This window comes from Nannospalax galili, unplaced genomic scaffold (genome assembly GCF_000622305.1).
Source record: "Nannospalax galili isolate Female #2095 unplaced genomic scaffold, S.galili_v1.0 scaffold39, whole genome shotgun sequence".
NCBI classification, from domain to species: domain Eukaryota; kingdom Metazoa; phylum Chordata; class Mammalia; order Rodentia; family Spalacidae; genus Nannospalax; species Nannospalax galili.
The window spans coordinates 4,036,281-4,062,166 of NW_008346683.1; the positions used below are offsets into that span (position 1 = coordinate 4,036,281).

Here is a 25,886-nt window from a genome sequence, read left to right on the forward strand (position 1 = left end):
AATTTTGAAGGAGATGCATCTTAGCTCTGGAAATTGTTATTGAATATGTCAATTCTGTTATAATGAAATGCTTCTTCTGATTGTGTGGTTATTAAATAAATAATTAAAAAAAATTCCACAGTATAGAGGTGGCACTACAGAGATCCTTGCTGACATTTGGAAGGTGGCTGTTAGCATTGAAATGGCTGCATTGCCTATGGTTCAAAGTAAGTGCTGCTTTCTTGGTTTTTCTACCTGTTACTGCAGGACAGTCAATCTGCCAACACATCTGTCAGGAACAGAATCCCTGTGGCTGGAGTTCATTTACCAGGCTGCAGCGTCCACAGCTCAGGGAAGCCATGTACACACGGGGAGGTGGCAGCTAGTCCCACCCTGCCACTCATGCACATATCACAGAAGGCAGATGTTGATATTGGAGCCACTCCAGGATGGTACCTGTGAGGCGGAGGCTGGTGTCTGTCAAAGCTGAGGCCCTGGCTGCAAGGGTATGCCATGAAGAGCATGCTTCCCTGCCACAGGTGTTCTGGGCTTGTATTCCCTTCAGGGACTCACAAGGCACAGTGCTACATTATTAAATCCTGACACGCACAGTAGAAACTGCCTGTTAAGGAGCCTCATTGGACTGTGATGGGACTCACTGTCAAGGTGACAGGCCACAGAAAAGCCACCTGTGGATGTCAAGTTCCTGGGGAACTTGAATGACCATGGTCAAGGGGTTAGCGGGGGACAATGGATACTCAGGCTTCTCTGGGTGGCCTTATGCAAAGCAACCTGTTTAAGATGAAAACAAATACTGCTTAGCTGGGGTACAGATCTGGAATTCCAGACTTCAAGAGGTTGAAACAGAAGACTGAATGTTCAAATCAACTACACAGTGAGACTCTGTCTCAAGAAGAAAAATACCAGATTTGGGTGTAATCCTCACTACCTCTGTGTTTTGTGTGTGTGTGTGTGTGTGTGTGTGTGTGTGTGCACTTGTGTACTCGTGGAGGCCAGGGGTTGATATCAATTATTTTCCTCAATCAGTCTTCAACTTAGATTTTGAGACAGGCCCTCTCACTGAACCTGGAGCTCACCAATTTATGGAGACCAGCTGTCCAGAGCACTCCAAGACTCTCTTGTCGCCACCTCCCAGAGTGAGTATTACAGGCATGTGCTATAATGCCTCCCTTTTTTTGTGGGTTCTGGGGATCTGAACTCAGGTCTTCATGCTTGGGAAGCAAGCACTTTATGGATTGAGCTACTCCAAGATCTCTTAATCTCTTTAGGGAATCAAGATTTCCAAATTCATACTCAAGCCCAGAAAATACCAGAAAGGAGAGGAGAGGAGAGGAGAGGAGAGGAGAGCATCTGTCTATCATCTATCTATGAAGGGGAGAGAGAGAGAGAGAGAGAGAGAGAGAGAAAGAGAGAGAAAGAGAGAGAGAGAACTTCCTGCCTCCCAGGTAAATAAAAATATGTGAATGAGAGTTTCCAGGGCGATCAACCAATTAGAGCTTCAGTGATTGTGGAGAGGTTTGGAATGTTGCAGGTCCAGAGTCAAATTACCAGTTATCTTGAGCCATCTTTAGCAGACCACCAGCCTCCACAAACCCAAGGGCTAAAGAGCCTGTCAGATAACATCTAAAGCCTATAGCAGAATTCTCCTCACTGCACTATAGCCTACCTCTTGGATGTGGGCTCCACCAATGTATTTGAAAGTGTCTCTGTTAATGACTTTGTTTGCTTTGTTATTATAAAAACTTCATGAAACTGTTATGGTGTCAGAACAAGGAATTTGGAGTAATCTGAATCTGTGTTCCTGGGTCATGGTCACTCATAATTTGGCTCCAGAATAAACTGTCTCTTAGGCCCTTTGGGGTGAGAGTTGTGCTTTTATGTCGACAAATAAAAACAAGTAAAATTTAAAATACATGCACACACATATGCCAGATTTTGTTTATCTGTTCATCTTTCAGTGGGCATGTGGGTAGTTTCCACCTTTTGGCTATTGTAAGTAATGCTATTCTGGACATAGGGATACACACTTCTGAGCCCCTGATTTGGGGCCTTTGGGGTATTTGTCAAAAGCACAGAACTGAGATTTGAATCCAGATTTGTCACTCTCTGACACACAGGTTAACCCATGTTTTCTGTATAGCATAGGAAGTATCTAGTTATTTAAAATTATATCCATATATAATACAATGGACTATGTACTGGAGTGCTACTCAGAGTTAAAAAGGAAGGGAATTCTGATGTATGCAAAGCATTGGATGAAGACTGAAGACATTATGTTGATAGAAAGCTGGCCACAAAAGGACAAACAGTATATGATTTCACTTGTATGGAGTGCCTAGGGAGTCAAATTCCCCAGAGACAGGAAGTGGAATGGTGCTTACCGGCAGGTGGAAGGAGAGAAGGGAGAGTCAGTGTTTAAAGGCGGAGTTTTGGAAAAGTTTGAGAAGATGAAAAAAAGCTCTGGAGGTGGAAGGTGGTGAAGGCTACACGATACGCATGTCCACTTAAGGGCTAGGTGGTATAGTACACACATGTATGTGTATATATATATTTACCAAGAGTTTTTCACATATATATGAAAAACTCTTGGTATCAGCTGTGTGATGGTAAGCAAGTTGCTTCACCTCCCTGAGCCTTGTTCTCCTTATGACTTGGAGTAAAGATGACATTTACCCAGAAGGTTGTGGTGAGGATTTAAGATGATGTACAAGGCTTTTAGTACAAGAGCTGCACGTTAAAAAAAGGGCTCGCTGCTGAGGGATGTAACTCAGTGGTAGAGTGCTTGACCAGCATGTATGAGGTCCTTGGTTCAATCCCCAGTAATGGCAAAATAAATAAATAAATAAATAAATAAATAAATAAATAGGACTCACAGAACGTCATCTTTTGTTTAATTTTTGTTTGTTTTGAAACAGGGGCTATGTAGCCCAGGCTGGCCTTAAACTCAGGATCTTCTTGCCTGAGCCTCCTGCTGGGTCACAGTGTATGCTACTGCACCTGGCTCTGAACGCTGTCTTAAGCAGAAGATCACTTCTTAAAGGCAATGTGATCTCTCATAAGGACAGTATTATATCAAGTGTCACACTACAGAGCTGTGGTCCTGTGAGGCAGGTGTGCTGAGCTTTGGTTACTCAAAAGGGAAGAAATTTTAAGGGAAATCCTGGTCTTTACTGGTTTCATTGTTTCTTCCTAGCAACTGTGAGTCCCCCATGCTCAACACAGGAAATGACCTTGAGGGGTGCCTGGCCAAAATATTTTTCTTCTCTCTACTTGTGAAAGAAACTGGATAAAATCACTGGTTCCTAAAAACCGTGTGGAGACTGGCTTCAGGACAATGCCATCCTAGAGGTTGTGACAAATACAGATTTCTGGGCCCCTGCAGGGACTCTGTGGTGACAGAGGGCAACAATCAAGTATTTCTAAAGCTCCCCAGGCAATTCTGATTAGTGGTTAGCTGTTCCATCCACCTGGCCCCAGAGACCCCTGTTCTCTATCTTGGCCACATCTCAGAATCATCTGGACGCTTTAGAAAAGACACCCACCTGGGTGACTTCATTGGTCTGGGATGAGTCCTATGCACAGTGATTTTAAACGCATACCCAGGGGATACTAATGTGCATTGAGTCGGGAACAATCTAGAACAGGCATCAAGCATGGAGCTTGTGAAGCTGAGGGGGCTGGACCCTATTCCCAGAGTTTTCAGCTTGACAGATTTGAAGTGTGGCCTAACATTTGACATTTCTACGAAGTTCCAGGCTGCTTCAGAATTGGGGACCACATTTGATATCCATTGTTCTAGAACCTTCTATGTAAGATCACTTAGTAGCAGAGACATTAGCTGGAGGCTGGTTAGGACAGCAGAAGCCAGGACCCAGGCCAGGTCTGTGGAATCAGAGTCTGTGATGTCGTTATTGTGGAGAGCGGAGTTTGAGGAGCACTCTTTGAGAGCAACTTTCCTTGGCCTGCTTTCCAGTACTCAGGGAATAAAGAAAGTGGAGGAGGTATGCGATCTCAAGGAGGAAGGAGAGTCTATGGGCTGGGGATGTAGCTCAGTGGCAGATGCAATTGGCCAACATGTGCTGAGGCCCCGAGTCAATCCTCAGTCACATAAGACAGGAGAGTCTTGAATGCAAAGGCCCAGCCGTGGTATCAGGAAGGGGGCAGCTTACCTTGGCGTGGTTGTAAATATCAACACAGTTGTCAGTATTGATGCTTTTTGCACAGATGATCTCACAGTGTCGCTGCAGAGCCTCCAGTTGGAAAAATTTAGCAGCGGACAGAAGCTAGAATGCATAAAAAGAGCCTGTTAGTGGCAAAAGTGGGGAAGGAACAGAGTGCACGGCTGAGGGACAGGAACAAAGGTGCTGGATACACTACAGACATAAAGTGATCCTGGGGAACAGGCAGGCCCTGGTTATGAAGTTTACTGTGGGGTAGGGGCAGGGGACAGGGCAAGGTGAATCACGGGCACACCTGTTACAGCAGGTCAACCCCAAACACTCAATCATGCCCAGGGATGAGGATGAGCTAAGGAACCAATTAGCAAGGTAGGTATCAGTGTGGCGCCCTCCCTGCTCGTGCTGTCCAGGTCTCTACTCCAATGTCACACCCCATCTCAGGGACCTCCTTTACCCTGTCTTCTTTATCTCATATGGCTTCTGGAGCCAGATGCCATGTCACTCCTGCCTCCTTGTACAGAATCCAGGAAGGTGGGGTCTTTGTTCCATTGGACCGCTGAGGTCAGTGCCGAGCTATGGCAGGCTCCCAGAGGTGTGCTGCAAATGACAGGCTCTGGAAAGGGGAAGCCAGAGCTCTCCAAGGGGGATGGCAGAGTGGGGCTGGGACTGCCAGTGTTTATCATGAGCTTTCTGGTGATTGACTGATTGATGTATATACTTACTGATTTGAGACCCAGTTTCATTATGGAGTTCTAGCTAGCCTGGCACTTGAGCTATCTAGTCTAGACAGGCCTCAGACTTCTGGTGACCCTCCTGCCTTGGCCTTCCACGTGTTGGGATTACAGGCATGAGCTGCCATACCCAGTTGTAGCTCAAATGTACATTCATTCACTTCCATAACATCCCTCATGGAAGGGACTCTGAGGGATGCTGGGTGGGCAAACTTGGCCACGGGCTGGGATGGTGCTGCATCCTTGCTCCACAGGATAGGAGGTCGGGGCTTGCTGGTGGATCCTTCATCAGGCTGTTCATCCAGACCCTTTATCACAGCCTTTTTAACAGTTTTTAGAGCTGTTCTTCACCCACGGGAAGCTAGAACAGCCAACAGCAGAGTGGGCCCCTTACCTCCATGATCTCGTTGTTCTTAATGAGAAGTGACTCTGGACCCCCATAGTAGAGATACTGCATGACCAGCTAGAAGGAAGAGGACAAGGTGAGCAAAGCCTCCACCACACAGTTCCTGTGAAAGCCTTCACGCCATTCTAGAACACCACTCTGCTACTGGTTGGGGCAAATGCCATTTGAACAGGTTTTCCAGATGGCACCCTACAATTATCACCCTATAGTTTCCAGCTCCTGCCTCCAGTGTACCAACAGGGCCAAACTCACACCCTGAGAAACCCATGACAGGCTTCCCTCCTCTGGACAATCACCAAGAGGCACCTGTGCTCTTCCCACCTGGTCAGGCTGTACAGAAGGCACAGCTCAGGCCGCCTGACTCAAACCATCCTGAAGTCCCAGAGGGCCACTCCAGGCAGTAAGCTTTTTATTACAACTTGACAGGACCACAGGGGTGGCTGTGAGGCGTTCACTGATGTTGGTGTGACTGATGCAAGCCAGGCTGTCTCTCGTCATGTGACTCCTGATGTCTGAATAGTGCACAAAGTTGTAGAATTGTGCAAATGCATGTCCTTGAAATGAATGAGACTCACAAATGTGTCTGAATTTAGTGTCACTGCCTCCCATGACAACCAAGTACTCCTTTGTGGGTGGCATATGCTCTTTCCAGTTTGTTCCAGTCCCTCCACTTCCAACTACCTTCCACCTGCTTGCCTGATGAATGGCTTTCCCTGCCTGGTGCCTGGGCAAATCTGCAGACTGGTTATATCCCATATTGGGGTAACCTATAGATGGAGGATCTTGGATTGTGTGCCATGCTGTGGTCCCTTTGGGTTCTGACTATCTGAGACCAGCAGTTAAGATCTAGGAATTTGGAGGTGACCTGCCTTAGTTTCACTGGTGAAGTGGGAATGTTGTTGGTTACATGGGGTAAGGGAGGGTTTAGTGAGTTACCATTTGGAACAGGCCCAGGAAAGTGCCCAGTAAATGTGAGCTCCCAAATGTTCTCTGAGGTTGAAAACTTCATCTGCTTCCACCACATGCCACCCTTTCTCACTAGGCCACTGGAGACGATTTGTAATTATTCTCAATCTACTTTTCGTCTGTGAGTGGTTAAAGTAATGATGGCTTTAGAAAAATATTGAGCAAAGCTTGATGGAGATATATTCGTAGAACAACAACAAAACTATTTAAAATGTTTGGTACCATGGTGTTTAGCAGAGTCACAATGTTGTACAACCACTGCCATGGGAGAATTCTGGAACATTCCTCACATTCCCAAAGAAACTACCGATTATCAGATCCTTCTGTCCCCTCAACAGCTGGCCTGGATATACCATGGAATTAACCAGTCTGGACATTTCACAGACGCTGGTTCTTGATAGGACCTGCTTTTTGTTTGTTTGCTTGTTTGAGAAAGATCTCACTTTGTAACCAGAAACTTTCTATGTATCCCAGGCTGGCCTCTAACTCATGCTCCACTTGCCTCCACCTACCAGGTGCTGGGATTACAGGTGTATGCCACTACGTCGAGCATATCAGTGCTCTGTGCACTGCCCACCCCCTCTTCCCCTCCACTTGCTTCTAGCAAAACCTCCCTGTGTTCTCCAGGCTCTGCCCACATTATTCCTTTTACCTGGACATGACCTTCTCTACCAGCTGAAGCTGGCTGTTCTCTGGGGTCCAGCTCAGTGAACCCTGAACTGGGGAGCTCAGGTCTCTTGTTTCAGGCAGTGTCTGTGTACAACTGTGTCCTTCCTCACAGGTGCCTGAGATTATAGATCCCTCGGTCAGCATGTATTCCCATGCTTAGCACAGTGCCTGGCACACAAACACTTTATTTTATTACTATTATTTGGATATAGGGTCTCATTTGGTAGCTCATGTTGTCCTAGAATTCACTATTTTAGCCCAGGCTGGCCTGGAATTCATGGCAATCCTCCTGTCTCAGTCTTTCAAGTGCTGAGACTGTAGGCACACACCAACATGTCTGGCTCACATGAACATTTTTCACATAAACATATCTCCTATGTCTGGGTCTCTCTGTACCGACTTGAGGTTTCCGAGACCACCACGTGCCTGCTGAAGAGGCACTGATGTCATTCAGGCCTTGGGAAAAACATGGCACTGGCGCCCTTCCCCTCCTACCATGGGGAGTTATAAGCATGGGAAATACTGTCACCAATGCTGAGCTATTGGCTTTATTAAAATCAATTTACTTTTCTAGCACCTCTGTTATAAGGTCAAACCAATAATAATAACAAGCACCCCCGTAATATCCACCCCCAACATGGGCTCTTTCTTTACAAAGCACATTTCTATCATGTTGTCTCATTTATTCAAGGTTGAGCCACGGCCTGAAATTGCTGCATTGGGAGGCGGGGGGAGATCCTGGGGCTAGTGGAACTTAAATTGGGCCATCTCAGGCTCCGTCCATATTCTGCTAGTACAAGTGTTTTTCTCTAAGTGGGTAACACGAGCTCTCATTAGATCGAAGGCCTGCAAGACGGAGCTGTTTTTCTTGGCCACTGCCAACCCATGTGAGACAACTTGAATGGCATTCACAGCCTGGTGGAGCCCAGCTCCAGGTGCGGCCTCAGTGGGTTGGCTCTTGCAAACATGTGATGTTAAACGTGTGAGGGAGGAAATGCAGCACAGTATCAATTACTAAAAATTCTTCTGCCCAGAACACACATGAAGTGCACAGGCCCCTTGGGAGCCTCCTTGTGGGTCGAATTGATCCTTCCTTGGCCTATTTCAAGCCACAAATGAGGCTTTTCTTCTTTTATGGGGAAGGGGCAGGCACACAGATAGGTCTTCAGGGCCTGATAAATCTTCCCTTCCCATTACAGGAACTTGAGGCTAATGTGGCCAGCAAACCTTCCTTGTCGGAAGCAATTACAGGCCTGGGGATCCCTCTGAGGCTGGCCTTTCCCATGCAGGGCTCTGACAGCAAGTCCACTGGGCAAACATTAATTTACCGAGTGTGAGGCCTTTGGACGCTTCTTAGAGGTGTGTGCACACACATACACACACTCCTTTTTTCTGCCTTCAGCTAATACACCAACTCTAACAGGTCCTGCGAGGCTTTCTACAGCTAGTGACTTCAGGGAGGGTCCATGTTCTCATGGAAGGAAGGAAACAAAAGAACTAGGTTCGGGTTGACCCTCAGCTCTGCTAGCAGCAGCTGTGGGAACTCTGGCCAACTCCTTTCAGAGTTCCTGGGAGGGGAGTTGGGAGAATCGAAGAGCACAGTGGGCAGTAGCAGCCCTCTGAGTGGGACCCCTGGGCCCAGCAGCATCAGCACTAAGGGGCTCATGCTGGAAATGAGAATTCTTGTGTCTATAGAGTCAGGCTCTAGGGGGCGAGAACCCTGGGAGTCTGCATCCAACATGTTTTCTATGTTTTAACAAGCATCCTAGCCATCTCTGTGGGATTCAGATACCTGCGAATGTGCAGAAGATGCTGTAACCATGGTGCTGTTTCCCAGCCCTGGTGGCATGATGGGAGAAGGGATGTGAGAAGGCCAAGGCTGGGCCCTGCACATCCTGAGATTCTGACTTCATGGGTCTGATGTACAGACTGGACATTCAGGGGGGATATTTCAAAGCTTCTCAGGCAATTACACTGTGCAGCGAGGCTGAGGGAATGGGAGCTGTGCTCTTTAGCATGATTTTAAAAAATATTTTATTATTTTTATTTTATGTGTATAAGTGTATTGCCTGCATGTGTGTAAGTGCACCTGTGTCGTGCAATGCCCACAGAATCAGAAGAAGGTGTTAGATTCCCCTGGAACTGGAGTTACTGACAGTTGTTAGCTGCCATGTGGGTGCTGGGAATCAAAGCCCGGGTCCTCTACAAGACCAGTCAGTGCTCTTCACTGCTGAGCCATCTCTCTGCCTCCTCTCTAGTATGATTTTTATTACGGCCAAGAACCAAGTTCCCGAGCTTTACTATGAGACAAATTTGAACTGGGTTGAAACCCTGCTCTATTTCTAACAGGTCAGGAACTTGGATAAATCATTTAAGTTCTTTACACATGATCTTCTCTCTGCTTCGAATGTTCTAGCCCCCTTCTTGGGCCTGAAGCCTTCCTTTGGCTCCCAGGCATTTCCTTGGCCTTTGATATTTCAGTTCCCAACCCTGTCCCCATGTCCTTGGTCTGAGCTGCTACTGCACTGTGGCTGTGAAAAAAAGTCTTCTCCATTACCCTGCCTCCCCCCACAGAATACTGTAGCTGACTAGTGACTCAGCTACTCTCTAGACTATGAGTCTTTGGGAGAGGATGTCCCTTACCCTTGAGTCCCCTTCTTCCAGCCCAGAGTTGAGGCCAGTGGGCACTGGGCCTCTGTGACTGCTGTAGGGTTGAAGGACATGAGGCACAGAGTAAGTGAGCCTGGAGCACAGGTGACTGGCAGCTCTCTGTGCAGGAGCATCCCAGGTATTAGGCCCCAGGCTGAGGGCTGAAGGCTACCCCAGGGCTCACCTGGAAGATGGGGTACTTCACGTAGCCGATTTCTATGCAGGTGCTGTCATTTGTTGGCTTGCTGGAGAGGAGCGCCTTGAACCTGAATGAGACACACAAGGGAGATCAAAAGACTTGCCCCTGCCCCTGCAGCCTGCCCAGACTTGGGTCTCTTCATGACAGAAATCCCTGCACCCTGACTCTGAAACACAGCAAAGATATATAGCCATCAGTGTCTTCATTTAAAGCTAAACTCAGTGCTTGGAACTCCTTTCCCAAACTGGCCACCCGGAGGGATGCTCACCTTTTAAGGCCCCATGCACTTTCCAGCACCAACATGGGGCTGTCTCTGCATGGTGCCTGTCCTGAGCACAGGCCCTGGCTCTGGTACTCAGGGAACTGTTACCCGTTTCTCACTCCTGCCATACAAGTTTGCTCCCTGGGGGAAAAGGGGTTTCTGTGGCTTCTGTTTTTGTGTGACATAATACCTCAGGCATTTAGCCCACACTTGCTAACAGGGGGAGGGTCTCTCCAGGGGTGCTTGACCATCTTACGCTTTAGAGGCAAAGCCCCTGGAGGGCAGGGACCCCAGCAGTATTCAGTGACACACCCAGAGGACGAGGTTTTAAAGTGAATAAGCTAAGTTGTGTTGCTCTTTTAAAACTTTTCACTTTAAAAAGATGACAGGTTAAGCTGGACGTGGCTGGGCGTGGTAGCACACGCCTTTAGTCCCAGCACTCAGGAGGCAGAGGCAGGCAGATCTCTGAGAGTTCAAGCCCAGCCTGGTCTACATAGTGATCTCTCGGGAGTTAGAGGCAGGCAGATCTCCGCGAGTTCTAAGCCAACTGGGGCCACGGGGAGACCCTGTCTCAAAAAGACCAAAAAAAAAAAAAAAAAAAAAAAAAAAAAAAAAAGATGACAGGTTTATAGAAGAGCCCCAGACGAAACAAGGAGGTCATGTTTCCTCTCACTGCAGTTTCCCCTAGTGCTGATACCTCTGGGACCACAGTACCTTGAGGAAAACTGAGACCTTGACACCAGCACAGCGTGGAACTGCCAGTCTGGTGCCACCAACTAAGAATCACTCAGGAGGGTGTGTTTTTCTGTGGTGGCAAAGCAAGTGCCTTTGGTTTTGGCACAGGGGCACTGCAGATGTCAGGTGCTTACGAGTCACCATTCCCTGAGAAAATTTCTGGAAGGGCTTCTCTGTCTGCATTGCTAGGGCCTGACCCCACTTAGGGGCCCTCTACTCCCCTCCCAGTGGCCTGTCTCTCCTTTGCCTGGCTTCACTGCTCCCTGTGGGGAGCTGGATACTGTGGCTCTGCATGGTGTCCCCATCACAGGAGTCAGCAGCAGAGAGCAGGGAGGATGGGACCTTCTTCACCTCTTCCCTCCCTCTCTGCTACCTTCCCTCACTCTCTGCTACCCTCCCTCCCTCCTTCCTTCTCTCCCTCTCATGCTGTGGATAGAATCTAGGCCTCATACATGCTAAGAATGTGCTGTTCATCTGGGCTGTGTCCCAGTACAGTCTTTCTGCATGATATTCTCATTGGTTAACTGTACAGTTAAGGGAAGGGAAGGACAGGAACCTTGCATCTTGGTGGCTTATGTCAAATCTGTCCCCTGACACTTGGAGAATGGGCTTCTTCAGACTGCCACATAAGGAGTCTCAAGCTGTCCACTGTATAAGGGTGTCTCCTCACAGACCTCTACATCTGCCAAGACAAGAGGGTACCTTGTTCTAGGTTGCAAAAAGAGGTACCCTGTACTTTGAGATCCTTGATTTCAAGAAGATGCTCTGTTAGCCCAGTGAAGATAGCACCAACATTGAACTTCAAAGAAAAGGAATATGAAGCCAGGTGTGGTGGGCACACTTTTAAATCCCAGCACTCAGAAGGCAGAAGCCGGCAGATCTCTGTGAGTTTGAGGCCAGCCTGGTCTACATAGCAAGTTCCTGGCCAGCTGGGGCTACAAGGAGACTCTGTCTCAAAAAGATTAAAAAAAAAATGTAATATGGGTTACGCATGTATCTTGGTTGGTAGAGTGCTAGCCTCTCATGCATGAGGCCTTGGGTTTGATCCCCAGTATAAAATAAATTGGGTGTGGTGGCACATGACTGTGATCCCAGCACTGGGGAGGTAGAAGCAGGAGGATCAGGAGTTCAAGGCCAGCTTCACTACATAATGAGTTCAAGGACATGAGACCCTATCTCAAAAAAGAAAAAAAGCAGCATTAGCAACAGATACAGACATGATCCAGCCACATGCAAGGTCAACTGTACATACCTGGGAGAGGCTGTGAATAACAGCACTTTGTGAGCATAAAACGGCCTTCCTTCTACCAGAAAGGTCACATCGGACATTTCTTTATTGTTAAGAAAATGAGGATCTACAAGAGGAAGAAGGAAAGGAGCATTAGTGGAAATGCGGGCGAGGTGCTTCCTGTGGTGGAAGGTATGGAAGCCGACACAGACACATGGTGATCTACTGCTCACGGGTGACACAAGAGCTGGTACTCATCATAGGGCAGATGTGTCACTGCCCTCCATCTCATCACAGGAGATGCTCATCACTGACCTGAGGTTAGAAGCAGCTCTTGGCTGGGGAGATGGCTCAGTGGGTGAAAGTGCTTGCCATGCAAGTGTGAGGACCTGCGTTCAATCCCCAGGACCCCCTGCAAAGCTGGACATGGTAGTGCTACAAGGAGATGGGAGGTGGAGACAGGAGAGTCCTTGAACCTTGTGGGGAGCTAGCCTGGTGCACACAGTAGCAAACAGGAGAGATGGCCCCAAAGTGGAAGGTGAGGACTGACAGACATTTGAGATTGGTCCTCTGACACCTAAACTCGTACTCATTAACACACACAAAGATAGAGGAGACCAGCAATAAGAAGAAAACACAGCAGCTTTCTCCACAGCAGACACATCTCCAGGCAGAGCTCAGAGCCTCTGGAGGATGAAAGGCATGTCTGTGCCGGCCACTCACCCACTCTTGGGCCTCCTTCTCTGGGCTCAGTTTTCCCTTGCCTGCTAGAAGTGGTTTAGAAGCTCAGATGCCACTTGCCACTGAGCTCCAGGTCCTTCTCTCCCAGCATAAGTGACAAAGAAGCCAGCACCCTCTGCCCGCATCTCTCCTGATAACAAAGACAACTTAGCTAATATGTACTTACTGAGTCTGATTCACAACATGTCAGGCCCACATGGGGATCACATGTTCCCCACTGTGCAGTAGAGGAAACTGAGGCATGTAGACATCACAGTGACTTGCAAGCCAGGGTCTGAAGTCAGACATTTTGATTCTATGGCCTGACTCATCAAACACAAGGCTTCTCCAGGTCACCTGCTATTTTAGTCATGGAGACTTGAGGCCCTTGCGGGTGGCAGTTGTGGCCAGCCCAGTACTTCTTCCCTGCTAGGGATAGTCACACTCTCTTGCCCCTATTCCTGGTCAGTCTCTACCCAGCAAGAACAAGGTGGCTCTAATCTCTGCTGAGTCTTGTGCTAGGCCACCTGCCTGCCAGCTGACTTGAGTTGCCCCACCTGGGGCTGGCCTTTCAGACTGCTCCTTGGGGTATAGACACCCACATTCTTGAGCAAACCTTTCGATAGCTCTCAGGAGATCTCAAACTTCTTTAAAAATGGTTTTTGATTTACTTATTTTTCAAAAATATTTTATTTATTATATTTTTAATTTTATGTGCATGAGAGTATTGCCTGCATGTATGTAAGTGCGCCCATGGAGGTCAGAAGAGGGTGTCGGATCTCTTGGAACTAGTTATGGATGATTGTTAGCTGCCATGTGGGTGCTGAGAACCGAACCCGGGTCCTCTGCAAGAGCAGTCAGTGTTCTTAACCAATGAGCCATTTTTCAGGCCCTGATTTACTTTTTTATTTTAAGTCTATGAGTGTTTTGCCTTCCTGTATGTAAGTGCACCTGTGCATACAATACCTGTGGAGGGCATCAGATCCCCTGGAACTGGAGTTATAGAAAGTTGTTAGCTGCCATGTGGGTGCTTGGATTCAAACCTGGGTCTTCTACAAGAACAGCCAGTGTTCTTAACCAGAAGAGGATGTTATGTCTTGTGGAACTGAAGTTAAGGATGGTTGTTAGCCACAATGTGTGTTTGGGGAACTGAACCTGAGTCCTCTGCAAGATCAGCCAGTGCTCTTAACTGTTGAGCCATCTCTCCATCCCCCAAGTCCAAACTCTTAACAAGACCACTTGTGACGGGACTCCTGCAGCTTTCTCGCCTCTCTTTAATTAAGACCCCTGCCGTCTTTCCTCTTGGTGCTAGCCTTGAAATTCTGACCTGTAGCTTGAAAAACCAGGGCCCTTTCACGGCTGGTGAGAGAAATTTCAACAAATTCAAATGTTCCCTTCCTACAGAAAACAGTTTATACCATGCCTTTGAAACCTTGAAAATATTCATGCTAACAAGGGGTCTCATAAGGACCCAGATGTTGGATGTTATTGACGATGGAAAAATGCCTGGCTGTCTTGAGGTGGGGAACCTGAGCCTGCTATTGCAGAAGCCTGACGTCCTGCTGTCTGGGGAGTGATAAAAAATTAACAATGAAGGATTCTTTTTCCTATAAATTTGGGACTGTCTCTGTTTCCCATTTCCTTCCCCTCTGCTCTGCCTGCAGCAGCCCCAGATCCTCTGGACGAGCTGGTGCTACAGCTCCCATCTCGGAGCTGGCCCTGCACAGTGAGGAATTACTGTCTTAGCAGATCTGGGTTTCAAGTCTCAGCCCTATCCTTTACTCATACTCAGAGTGGGACAGGCCATGCTTGCCTCCTGGCATATCTGGGGCTACTTGAGATGGAGGCCAGGTGCCTGGCTGGAGCTGGCTCAATGCAAGTGTTCAAAGAGTATCAAGTGATTAATTGTTCCCACAGGACTTCAGAGCACCCAGCCTGCCCTGCTCAGGTATGTCCTGCTCTTGTGTGTTTTATAAAAAATATTTTATTATTTTCATTTTATATGTATGAGTGTACTGTCTGCATGAGTGTACTGTCTGCATGTATGTGAGTGCATCTGTGTCGTGCAATGCCCATGGAGGTGAGAAGAGGGTGTCAGATTCCCTGGAACCAGAGTTACAGACAGTTGTTCGTTACCATGTGCGTACTGGGAATTGAGCCCGGGTCCTCTGGAAGAGCAGCCAGTGCTCTTAACTGCTGAGTCATCTCTCCAGTTCCCCTATTCTAGTTTTTATGGGTGTGCATGGTGGGGGCAGACACTGTTCCCTTCTCTTCCTTTCCTATAGAAGGACTTGTATTAGGCACACTGCTGGCTCATTAGCATCTCCTGCTTTTTCCTCCCCACTGATGAGGAAGACTTTGTGGGAAGCGCTCCTGTATTAAGCTTTATTTCTGTTGCTGTGATAAAATACCCTAACCAAAGCAACTTAGGGGAGAAAGGGTTTACTTTAGGTCTCAACTCTAGGTTACAGCCCATCGCTTTGGGGAAGTCAGGTTGCAGCTAGTCATGAGCAGAGAGAGAATGAAGGCACATATGCTTGTGCTCAGCTCACTCTCTCATTTTATACAAACCTAGGGAATGGTGCCACCCACGTTTAGGTTAGATCTTCCCACACCAATCACGGAATCAAGACACTTCCCCATAGACATGCCCACAGGCCAGTCTAATCTAGACAATCCTTCACTGGCACTCTCTTCCTAGGTGAGTCTCCATTGTGTCAAGTTGACAATTAAAACTAACTCACAGCCACCATGGACAGTGGGGCTGTCTATCAGAATCTCCTCTGCATGGGAGATCCATGGAGTCTTAGCTGACCCTGCTGCGGGTGACTGAGGGTCCTATAGGTGAGGCACTAGACAGGTTCCTTGTCCAAAGAGATTCACCACCTACTGCGGGAGCTCTCATCTCTTGGGCCTGGCTTTTCCTATACCTGTCTCTCGTTTACCTTCCAAAACTCTGACCCTTTATTTGTTTCTGGCTTTTCCTTCCTTCCCATTCCTCATCCCACAGCTATCACCCGCATATACCTGGGCCACCACTCACCCAGGCGTGAGGTCTGTTTCCTCTTGATCTCCGTGAGCTTGGGGATGGGGTAGGGACCATAACAGTGAGTGAAGATGACACATAACTGCTGGCTGATTACCTCATTCTGTGGAGGAAAAAGAGGAGCTGGTCATGGGGGACTGTGGGTGGGCCAAGCCAGCTTGTCATCCAAGTCCCCCTGGAGCATACATGCCCTTGCCATCCCTGGACTGACCTGCTCTGTGAGTTCACTGTCTATTTCTAGCCAGTTCACTGCTGAGCACTTTAGAAATTCATAGACATTCTTCCATCTTGCCTGAATTATTTTCTAGCCATGTGAAATCAGGCTTTTGTAGCTCATGAATAGAAAGCCTTTACCCCCAATCCACCTTTATCAATACTCTCAAATTCTGGGAACAGTTGATAATTTTGCCCTGGCAGCAGGAAGCATTTTTGGTCCTGTGACTGTGGCCCACACGAACAAGACAAAAGCTGATTCAGCTTTGTTAGGCATTGGATTCTGGGCACAGGCATTTCTGGATCTGGGAGTCATTAGTTGAATCACTTCTCAAGAAAAATAAAAATAAATATGGAGGAAGAAGTTTCTGTGATTCCAAACTCCAGCTGCCTGTGGTTGCTCAGGGTGGAAGGAACCTGCTCTGAGTGACCTTCATCCTCTGTGTTTTGGTTCTCTCCAAGTTAGAGCCCTTTCTGTTCGGCTCCGTCCGAGCACTGGTGTGCAGGCTGGGAGGCCAGCCTGCTGTTGCATTCTGCTAAAACCTAGGCTAGAAAAGCATTTACAACTGCTGTCGTTTGACTGTATCTCCGTGGGTCCATGTGTTAGCAACATGGTCCTTCCTTCATGGTGTTACAGGGAGGTGCTGGAACCTTAATGAGACCTTGAAGAAAATCTTAGCTCCCTGATGGAGTGTCCCTGAAGGGGATTATGAGACTTTGGTCTCTTTGGCTATTTTTCTCTTTGCTTCCCATCTGCCTCCACCACATGCTTCTGCCCTCACATGCCGCCTCACTTCTATCCTAATAGCAATGGGGCCAACTGACCACGGACTGAAACTCCAAAACTGTGAGCCAAAACAAACCTTTCCTTGTTTAAGTTTATTATCTCATGCATTTTGTTTCAGCAACAGAAAGCTGACTAGCACAATAAAACATTACATAAGGAAAGTAGATGACAGCACATTTTGTACCATGTCTTTTTGGAACTGAAAGACGGAAACGGTCTAGAATAGAACAGTTACCTTTGAGTGAAATCATGATTTTTAAATTTTTTACAATGAACAAATATTGCTTTTGTAATAAAATAATAAATTCTATTTTGCTTTTTTAAAAGATGGGCTTGGGACCATGATGATGTCAATGATTCAAGCTGTTCTCAGACTTAATTCACTGTTTCACTCTTAAGGAAGAAGGACACAGTTCTGCACTTGAAAAGAAAGCCCAGACCCTTTCTATTGAAGCAGACAGATCACAGAAGGCACAGTGTCACTTCTGATTGATTCACAGAGATGTCATTAGAGTGGAAGGAAGAAGGGACTGTGTGTTCTACTCGCAAGGATGGTACTGATATTTTATAAAGAATGAGTGGTAAGTGCTCCTCCCCCTTGGCAATCACGCCAGTGACTGCCGCCTCACCCTTGCACACAGGGCTTAGCAAAACGTTTCCCTTCATCAGCAGCACTAGCATCCCCTGGGAGCCTGTTAGGAATGTAAATCCTGGACTCTTAGCCTTTCCTTCATGGGTGAAGCTCAGGAAGCCGGACAGTCACAGGTTGCCTGGTGTTACATGTTACCTGGTGCTACTGATACTCTGCTATGTTTCAGAACCACCGGTTTCATGTCCCACAGCTCTGGATGGGGTTACAGCAGGCTGTGGCCTGAGAATTTGCCTCCTTTGACCTAAAACCTGGTCACTCAGTGTGATCACAGAGGACCAGGAGCTGCATAGCAATATACTCAGGAAGTGGTAGGGGGGTGGAGGCAGGTGTTTTCCAGGCATGGAGCCAGGCTGCCTAGACCTTGAGACAAGGTGGTCTCCCTGTAGCCCCAGCTGACCTGGAACTCCCTATGTAGACCAGGCTGGCCTTGATCTCACAGAGATCCTCCTGCCTCTGCCTCCTGAGTGCTGGGATTAAAGGCATGTGCCACCACATCCAGCTGAGGGCTTTCCTTTTATGGTAGTAATATAAGCAACCCTTTCCAAATACATGTAAAGGAAAGGAAGTTGATCTAATCTAAAAGATGAAGTCAACAACTGTTTATACTGTACTTTTTTGATTTTTGAGACAGGGTCTCACTATATAGCACTGGCTGTCCTGGAATTTGCTATATAGACCGGCTGACCTTGAACTCACAGAGATCCACCTGCTTCTGCCTCCTGAGGACTGGAATTAAAGGTATGAGCCATTATGCTGGGCGAGATTCATCTTATTTTAATTATATGTATATATGTGTATGTCTGTGTGTGGGTATGTACACAGGTGAATGCAGGTGCTCAAGGACTCCAAAGAGGGTGCTGGATCTCCTGGAACTGGAGGTACAGGTGACTGTGAACTGCTCAGTGTGGGTGCTGGGAACCAAACTGAGGTGCTCTACAATAGCAGTATGTGCTCTTAACCACTGAGCCATTTCTCCAGCCCCCTAGATTGTGTTTTTATGTACTTGATCCTTTGTTTTATTTCTGTGTGCATGTGCATGTGCATGTGCAAGTGCATGTGTGACATGCATGTATGTGTGTATGATGTAGAAGCCAGAGATAAACCTTGAGTGTCATTCTTTGGGACACCTACCTTGCTTTTTAAGACAGGGTCCCTCACTGGCCTAGAACTCTCCATTTAGCTAGGCTGACTGACCAGCGAGCCTCAGGGGTCTGCCTGTCTCTTCTTCAGTGTTCAGATTATAGATGCATGTTGCCATGCCAGGCTTTTAATGTGGGTGCTAGGGACCCGAACTTAGTGGCAAGTATCTTACTCATTGAGCCATCTCCCCCAGTCCTATTTATGGTTATTTTTTTAAATCTTTTTTTGTGGTGCTGGTGATAGAGCCCAGGATCTTATATGCTAAACAGGAACTCTAGCACTGAGCTACATCGCCAACCCAGTGCTTTCTTTCTAATCTCTCTGTTTCTTCTTTTGTTTATTTTGAGATAGGACCTTGATATATAGCTTAAGATAGTCTTGAACTCAGGATCCTCCTGCCTCAGCTTCCCCAGTGCTGGAATAATAGGCATGTGCCACCGGCCACCTGTGCTGCACCACAAGCCTTCTTTAAGTAGTACTTTTTCCAGTGTGCACCTTGGCCAGGGTTGGGGGGATCACTGGGTAGGTGACCGTCAAGGTGCCTTCCAAGGCAGTCTCTATGGGCCATGACTTCAGCAGGGTGACCTTCCCATGGAAAAAATGCTCATGGCTACATACCAAAGTCTTCTTTTGTCATTCAAGAAGACAAAACTAGCATTTCACAGTGAACCGTGCACTGCAGGCTAACCCAAGGGGGAGCCTAGTGACAGGGTGCCTTCACAGTCGAAAGCACTAGCTTTGGAGCCAGGTTGCCTAGATCAGGATCCTGCCTCTGCTGGATTCCCCCAAATGCACCTCAGGTTCATCATCTCAAACTGAGACAATTAATAACACAACTCTCTCCCTCCAGGGGTCCTTGTGTGTGGGAAAGAAGGCCTAGAATGGCCCCTGGCATGCAGGAGTGCTCAGTAATGTTGGGGATTATTATCATTAAATCCATGTCCTGGTTTAAGTGCCTGGTGCAGGTCGCTTCCTCAGCAGAGGCTGAGACACAGGGGAAGGAGAGAGGCTGGAGCTGTGATGGCTGCATGAGGGGTGGGAGAGAGGAAAGGCGACGAGAAGATGGAACAGACAAGCCTAACCACGGTTTGATGGATGGATGGTGAGGGCAGGGGAGGACCGCTAAACACAGACTTGTCCTGCTTCAGTGTTTTCTCTGAAGTTGATAAATTAAGCAATTCTAGAAAATGGTGTTTACAGTGAGTCTCATTTTCAAGGTTTTTCACTTAGATGGTTTGAGAGCCATGCTCTGTGGGAGTGGGAACATCTCTAGTAACTTCTGGAGGTATCTGATGCTTTCAAGATTTGATCCTGAATCTCCTTAGTGGGGCTTTGCGGTCCAGCTTATTACTTTTATTTATTTATTTCCTATTTGCTTCAGTGGACCTTTTGGCTTCTGGTAATGCTGCCGGCTATTCTAACTGTGGACTTTGACACACACCTGCTTCTTTGAGGGTGTCAGAGCCCAGATGCTTTCAGGAAAAAGATAATGGAACATAGCAGCCGAATGATTTGTTTTTATTATCGTAAAAGAAAGATTTATTTCTAAAACACTGTGTACAGGCCTCTAGTAAGTCTCATGGCAAAGGGTAGAAGTCTGACTTTTTAAATTAAAACAATCCTTGTTATTCCTGTTTGTGGGAACTGGAAGAGACACGCCCTTCTTATTCCTCATACTACAGGGCTGTGGGTTCAATGTACTTTGTTGCCTCTGAAAGGCATGCTGAAATTTGGTTCGCAACGTCATGATGCTGAGGGGTGACAGATCTTGAAGAGGTGGTAAGGTTGTTAGGAAGGATGGGTGCAGTCCCCCTGGACCTGATTACTTATTGTGAGAGCAGGTATTTAGAAAGCAAGGCCATCTGCGCTACCCCTCTCTTCTGCCAGCTCATCTAAGAAGACAGCTAGCCCCGCCCCCTTGCACGTCCCACCTCTAGACAGGTGATGGTACAAAATAAACTTCTCTCCTTTATAAACCACTTCTTTTTCAGATATTCTGTTACAGCAACAGAACATGGACTAAGACCTGAAATCAACTGAGAACCTAGATGGTGAATATCAAAGAAACCTAAGATGACTGAGAGCTGGAGAGAAGGCTGGGCAGCTGGGGACCCAGGGACAGGATGGGCTACGCAGTGGTGAGGTCACTGACCTCTTTTGCTGCAGACATCCCATTCTTGGTGAAGCCACAACTCAGAAATGCCAATGGGTGGGCGCAGGAAAAGAATGCCACAGTTAGAACTTTTATCCAGTGGGTCAGCAAAGGAAACAGCTGGCCTCTTTTAGACAATATCTGTTCTGTTCCAGCCAACACAACACGGAAAAGATGTTCTACCTTGTCAGCAGAAGTCAAGTGGGGAGCCCAGACTCCTCCTTCACCAGGCTTCAAGCACTCTAACCCCCACTGAAGTGGTGCCATGGAAGGTCAAATAGGAAGCTGGGACTTTCATCCCCACAGCAATGAGCCACCCCCAGGTGCCAGTGAAAACCACATGGTGGTTGGAGTTCCAGTCCCCCACAGAGCTAACGAGGCTCCCTTCCTACTCTTCTCTGAGGTGTGTAAGATCAAGCCACACGGGGTGCCGGCGTGCCTACCCACCCATCACTGGGGAGCCTCTTCTGCAGGTGTCCACGGAGTCGAATGAGAGGCCTGGACTTCTACCTGAGCTGGCAGTCACCCTTCTGTTGTCACATGGTGGTTGGAGTTCCAGTCCCCCACAGAGCTAACGAGGCTCCCTTCCTACTCTTCTCTGAGGTGTGTAAGATCAAGCCACACGGGGTGCCGGCGTGCCTACCCACCCATCACTGGGGAGCCTCTTCTGCAGGTGTCCACGGAGTCGAATGAGAGGCCTGGACTTCTACCTGAGCTGGCAGTCACCCTTCTGTTGTCAGAGCAGTGTCCTTCCTACTCTTCTCTGAGGTGTGTAAGATCAAGCCACATGGGGTGCCGGCGTGCCTACCCACCCATCACTGGGGAGCCTCTTCTGCGGGTGTCCACGGAGCCGAATGAGAGGCCTGGACTTCTACCTGAGCTGGCAGTCACCCTTCTGTTGTCAATAAATACCAGCACCAGGATGACAAAAGATAAAAGACAAGTTATAGAGGGGGGAGAAAATATATGCAAACCATACAGCTGACAAAGGACTAGTACTTAGTGTATACAAAGAACTCTTGGAATTCAATGGTAAACAGAGATAAATACCAGCACCAGGATGACAAAAGATAAAAGAGGGGGGAGAAAATATATGCAAACCATACAGCTGACAAAGGACTAGTACTTAGTGTATACAAAGAACTCTTGGAATTCAATGGTAAACAGAACAAATTCAACTATAATGCAAGAAAAAGATACAAAGAGCTATTTCAGTGAAGCTACCGATGGAAATGTGTGCTTAGGGAATGTTTGACCGCACACTGCATCCTCGCTTAACTATCTCTGTTTCTTCTGTTGTTAGTCTATGTGATGTTGAACACCACATTTTAGTGTATACAAAGAACTCTTGGAATTCAATGGTAAACAGAACAAATTCAACTATAATGCAAGAAAAAGATACAAAGAGCTATTTCAGTGAAGCTACCGATGGAAATGTGTGCTTAGGGAATGTTTGACCGCACACTGCATCCTCGCTTAACTATCTCTGTTTCTTCTGTTGTTAGTCTATGTGATGTTGAACACCACATTGCACGAGTAGGAATTGCCATGAAACCGCCTGTAAAAGCAAATCATTTCCCTCGCCTTCCTTCCTCCTGGCTGTACCATCCTTTCTAGACTGCCCTGTCCAGTCAAGAAGCTGCCTGTCTTGTCTCTGGCTCACCTGTCCTGAATGGGCAGCACAGCTGCCAGGGAGCAGGTACCGGTCCACACCCGGTAGAGGCACATCCTTCTTCCTGCCTCTCAGCTGCTGCTGTTAGAGCTGTGGGTGACCTTCACTTCTTCCCATCCATGACCAACCCTACCTGTCCACTGTTGGTTGAAGGATCCCCACACCCTGAGCTATGATAATCAAACAAACCACCAGACAAGATAAAGAAGTCAGAAGAGGGATGGCCCTTTGGGTGGCCCTGGGGATACAGAGGATGGGGTACTTGGAGTGTTTTGTGATCTGGGTGTTGATTATTCTTTGTTCAGTCGATAGAAATTCATTAGGCTCTAAGCTCATAATCTGGTAATTTTTCTATGTGTAGGTCATACTTCAAAGTGAATTTCTTAAACAAACAGACAGGCAGGCAGGCAGACAGCCCAGGGTGCCTCAGTAAATTCTAGGATTTCTGAAAAAAAAAAAAAAAAGTTGAGACCAGACAAGCCAGAAAACACTAGAACATAGACCTCAGGAATATATCCAGTAATGCTTTTCACTGAGATGGTTTCTTGGGTAATTTTAGATAAAAGCCCTTTTATTCATTTCTTTATTTTTAAGTTAGAGGAGGAGGGAGCAGGTGTTTGGTTTTGAAAAGCTCCCAGCAGGCTTCACTCTTCTTGGGCTCCCTGAGGCTCATTATCTTAATGTGGATGCACCTGCTCCCACATGTGGTCTCGTAGCCTGGACACCAAACAGAGCCAAGAGGGACCCAGGAACGCTGGGCTGAGGACAGACCAGAATACCTACTGAGACTTACTCTGGCCCTGGATCAGGTGCTCTGAGATGCTGTGAAAGCAGATGGACTTTGCTAAGGAAAGGAATTCCTAAGGAATTCTCCCTGCTGTGGAATTGCTAAGGAATTCTCCCTGCTGTGTAGAGGACGCAGCTGTGTCCCCTCTGCATTCAGTGTACGCAGCCCATCAGCCCAGCTCAGGGTGGGAACCCACATACTCTAATTCACAGACCAATTTTCCCTGAGACTTCACAGGTCCCCTGTGGACCCTAGAGCTCCACAAAACCTGCACTGGACCGAGGAGTAAAGAGGAATCAGAGTGACAAAATGAACTTATGTTTTGAGACAGTTCATTATGAACTTGAAAGAAAGCCTTGGTATCAGGAGGACTGGAAGGGCACTGAAATTCCCACTCTATATTCACACCACCTAGAGAGGCTTGTGTGATTACTTCCTCATTTCTAGATGGGGAAATTGAGGCAGAAGAAAGTTAAATAGCTTGACTAGGGCCATAAGGCAGAACCAGGATTTGAACCCCTATAGTTTGGCAAGAGAGTCCGTGTGCTCAACCACTGTGCCATATGAGCCCTTGGGGTATATAAAGGCTCATGGCACAAACTCTCCAGTGCCCACTGTTCTCCTTGGTCAGTTCTGGAGTGTTCCCCATGGCCGTTAGCTGTTAACTCCAATGAGTGGCAGGGAACAAGTTCATCAAGGCTGTTCAACTTCAGTATTCCCCATTAACAAACAAGTGGGCTACACATCCCAATAGGGCCAGAGGTATCTTTATGGGATTCCCAAATGGATGACTCCACAGAGATTTTAAAAAAACTGAGTCTCATAATGGTCCAAGAACCAGACTGGTATTTGGAAAGAGGTGCGGGAACGTAGCATTTCCTATTGTGGGGAATGGAGATGGCAGTAGGGCCAAACCCCCAGGAGGCCAGACTGGCTCTACCATCAGGGGTGATGGTAGAGTGATACTGTCAAGATGTCATGTGATATGGCATTGTCATCTGCAAATGTGTTGGACTGCATTCATAGCTATCCTGAGATGCATGTGGCCTATGGACATGCTTGCCGTCTACCTGAAAAGGCATTCCCCAGGGCCTAGCTTTCCAGAAAATGTAGCAGAGTCCACACTCTCTTGTAGATGGCACCCTTTCCACCTCCCTGCTTGATTCCATTGTCCCTCCAGATCTGGCTAATGCCAGCACCGTGGGAAAGCTCCTCTTCCTCTCTCCTGAATCTCATTTCTTTTAGGCTGGGCCAAGGGAACCCTGCTTTCTAAAGCATCCCCTATATTGTTGGGGTACAATGTGTTGGTATCATTCCCTCAGCTTATGTGCAAGTTTCACGAGTTAAAAGATCCCTAACTTGCCCTTGTGCTCAAGTGCCATGGGATAAAGCAGGTGCTCAGCAGAACAGATGCCCCACAAGTGATGTGCTGGGATTGCACTCACCACCTGGGGCTGTGATGTAGCAATGCTAAGGACCACTGGTCCCCAGCAAGGGTCCATTCAGATCTTTGAACCTCCACCCTGTTCTTTACTGCAACCACAACAGCCTTACCCCACTCCTCCTCATACCTTGCTTGCTTTTAAGATCTCAAACATCAGGGGCAGGCCTTGGGTAATGAGTTCTTCCGTGTACTCCTCCTCCTGAATGGTCTTAAATTCCTTGAGCAAGCACTGGATGAGAGGTCTGCGGTGCTGCTGGAAGGCGATCCGCAGTGACTCCAGCCAGGTGTGCAGAGTCCATGGGACACCTGTATGGAGAAGAGGCACCGGGCAAGGTGGGAGGGGAGGGCAGGAAAGGGAAGGGCAGAAAACAACCACAGGGGCAGGAGTGTTTTTATCTGGAAGTCAGCCTTTTCCTAGGACATTACCAAGCTATGAGACCCAGAGACAGGCCTTCAATGAACACAGGCAGGCAAAACTCGCAGAAGTTGAAATTGAAGGTCATAACAATTCTCTGAACGATGAGTGTCTGTTTATACATGCGATTCACATCAGCAGTTACATTTTACAACACCAATCACTGTGCAGACTAGTATATTCATTCTTTTTTAAAAAACAGTTTCTTTTTATTTTATGTGTATTAGTATATTGCCTGCATGTATGTAAGTGCACCCGTGTCGTGCAATGCCTGCAGAGGTCAGAAGAGGGCGTCAGATCCCCTGGAACTGGAGTTACAACAGCAGTTAGCTGCCATGTGGGTGCTAGGATTGGAATCTGGGTCTTCTGCAAGAGCAGCCAGTGCTTTTAACTGCTAAGCCATCTCTCCAGTCCCTAATTATGCATCCTTATGCATATATGATTCTGAGTTCACTGTCTCCTTCCCTTCTACTAACTTGGGAGAGGGAAGCTCAGAGAAAAAAAGAGTTCTATCTGGGATTAGGTGACATATCCACAACCAGATGAGAACGGAGAACTGGTGAAAACCATCAATGGACGTCACCGCCTCCAATGCTGGTGAGGGTGAATAGTTTCATCTGAATGGAAAGAAGTAGGAGGCAACTGCTGCTGGTCCCCTGTGTGAAACATTTCTACCTGCAGCACCTCATCAGGTATTCCTACTTTAATACAATCTCCCCAGCTGTAGATTGCAGTAATTTGCAGTAAGGTTGTGAGGAAGGAGAGGAGAGAGAACATACTGTACCTTGTTCATAGCAGTTATATCATTCAGAGCCTCTGAGCTTCATAATCATGC

The 25,886-nt window shown here is 47.4% G+C and overlaps 1 protein-coding gene across 3 annotated transcripts in view; it reads right to left on the reverse strand.

The window, feature by feature from the left end:
- The window catches only part of Btbd11 (BTB domain containing 11), a 310,957-nt gene that overhangs the window by 7,236 nt on the left and 277,835 nt on the right, over nt 1-25,886 (reverse strand). For all 3 annotated transcript variants that reach the window (XM_008843114.2, XM_029568348.1, XM_008843115.3), the window contains 6 exons: nt 24,764-24,942; nt 15,787-15,892; nt 12,048-12,150; nt 9,784-9,865; nt 5,304-5,372; nt 4,170-4,283 (listed from right to left, as the gene is read on the reverse strand). In XM_008843114.2, coding sequence (XP_008841336.1) covers nt 4,170-4,283; nt 5,304-5,372; nt 9,784-9,865; nt 12,048-12,150; nt 15,787-15,892; nt 24,764-24,942 — 653 coding nt within the window. The remainder of the gene's footprint in view (nt 1-4,169; nt 4,284-5,303; nt 5,373-9,783; nt 9,866-12,047; nt 12,151-15,786; nt 15,893-24,763; nt 24,943-25,886) is intronic.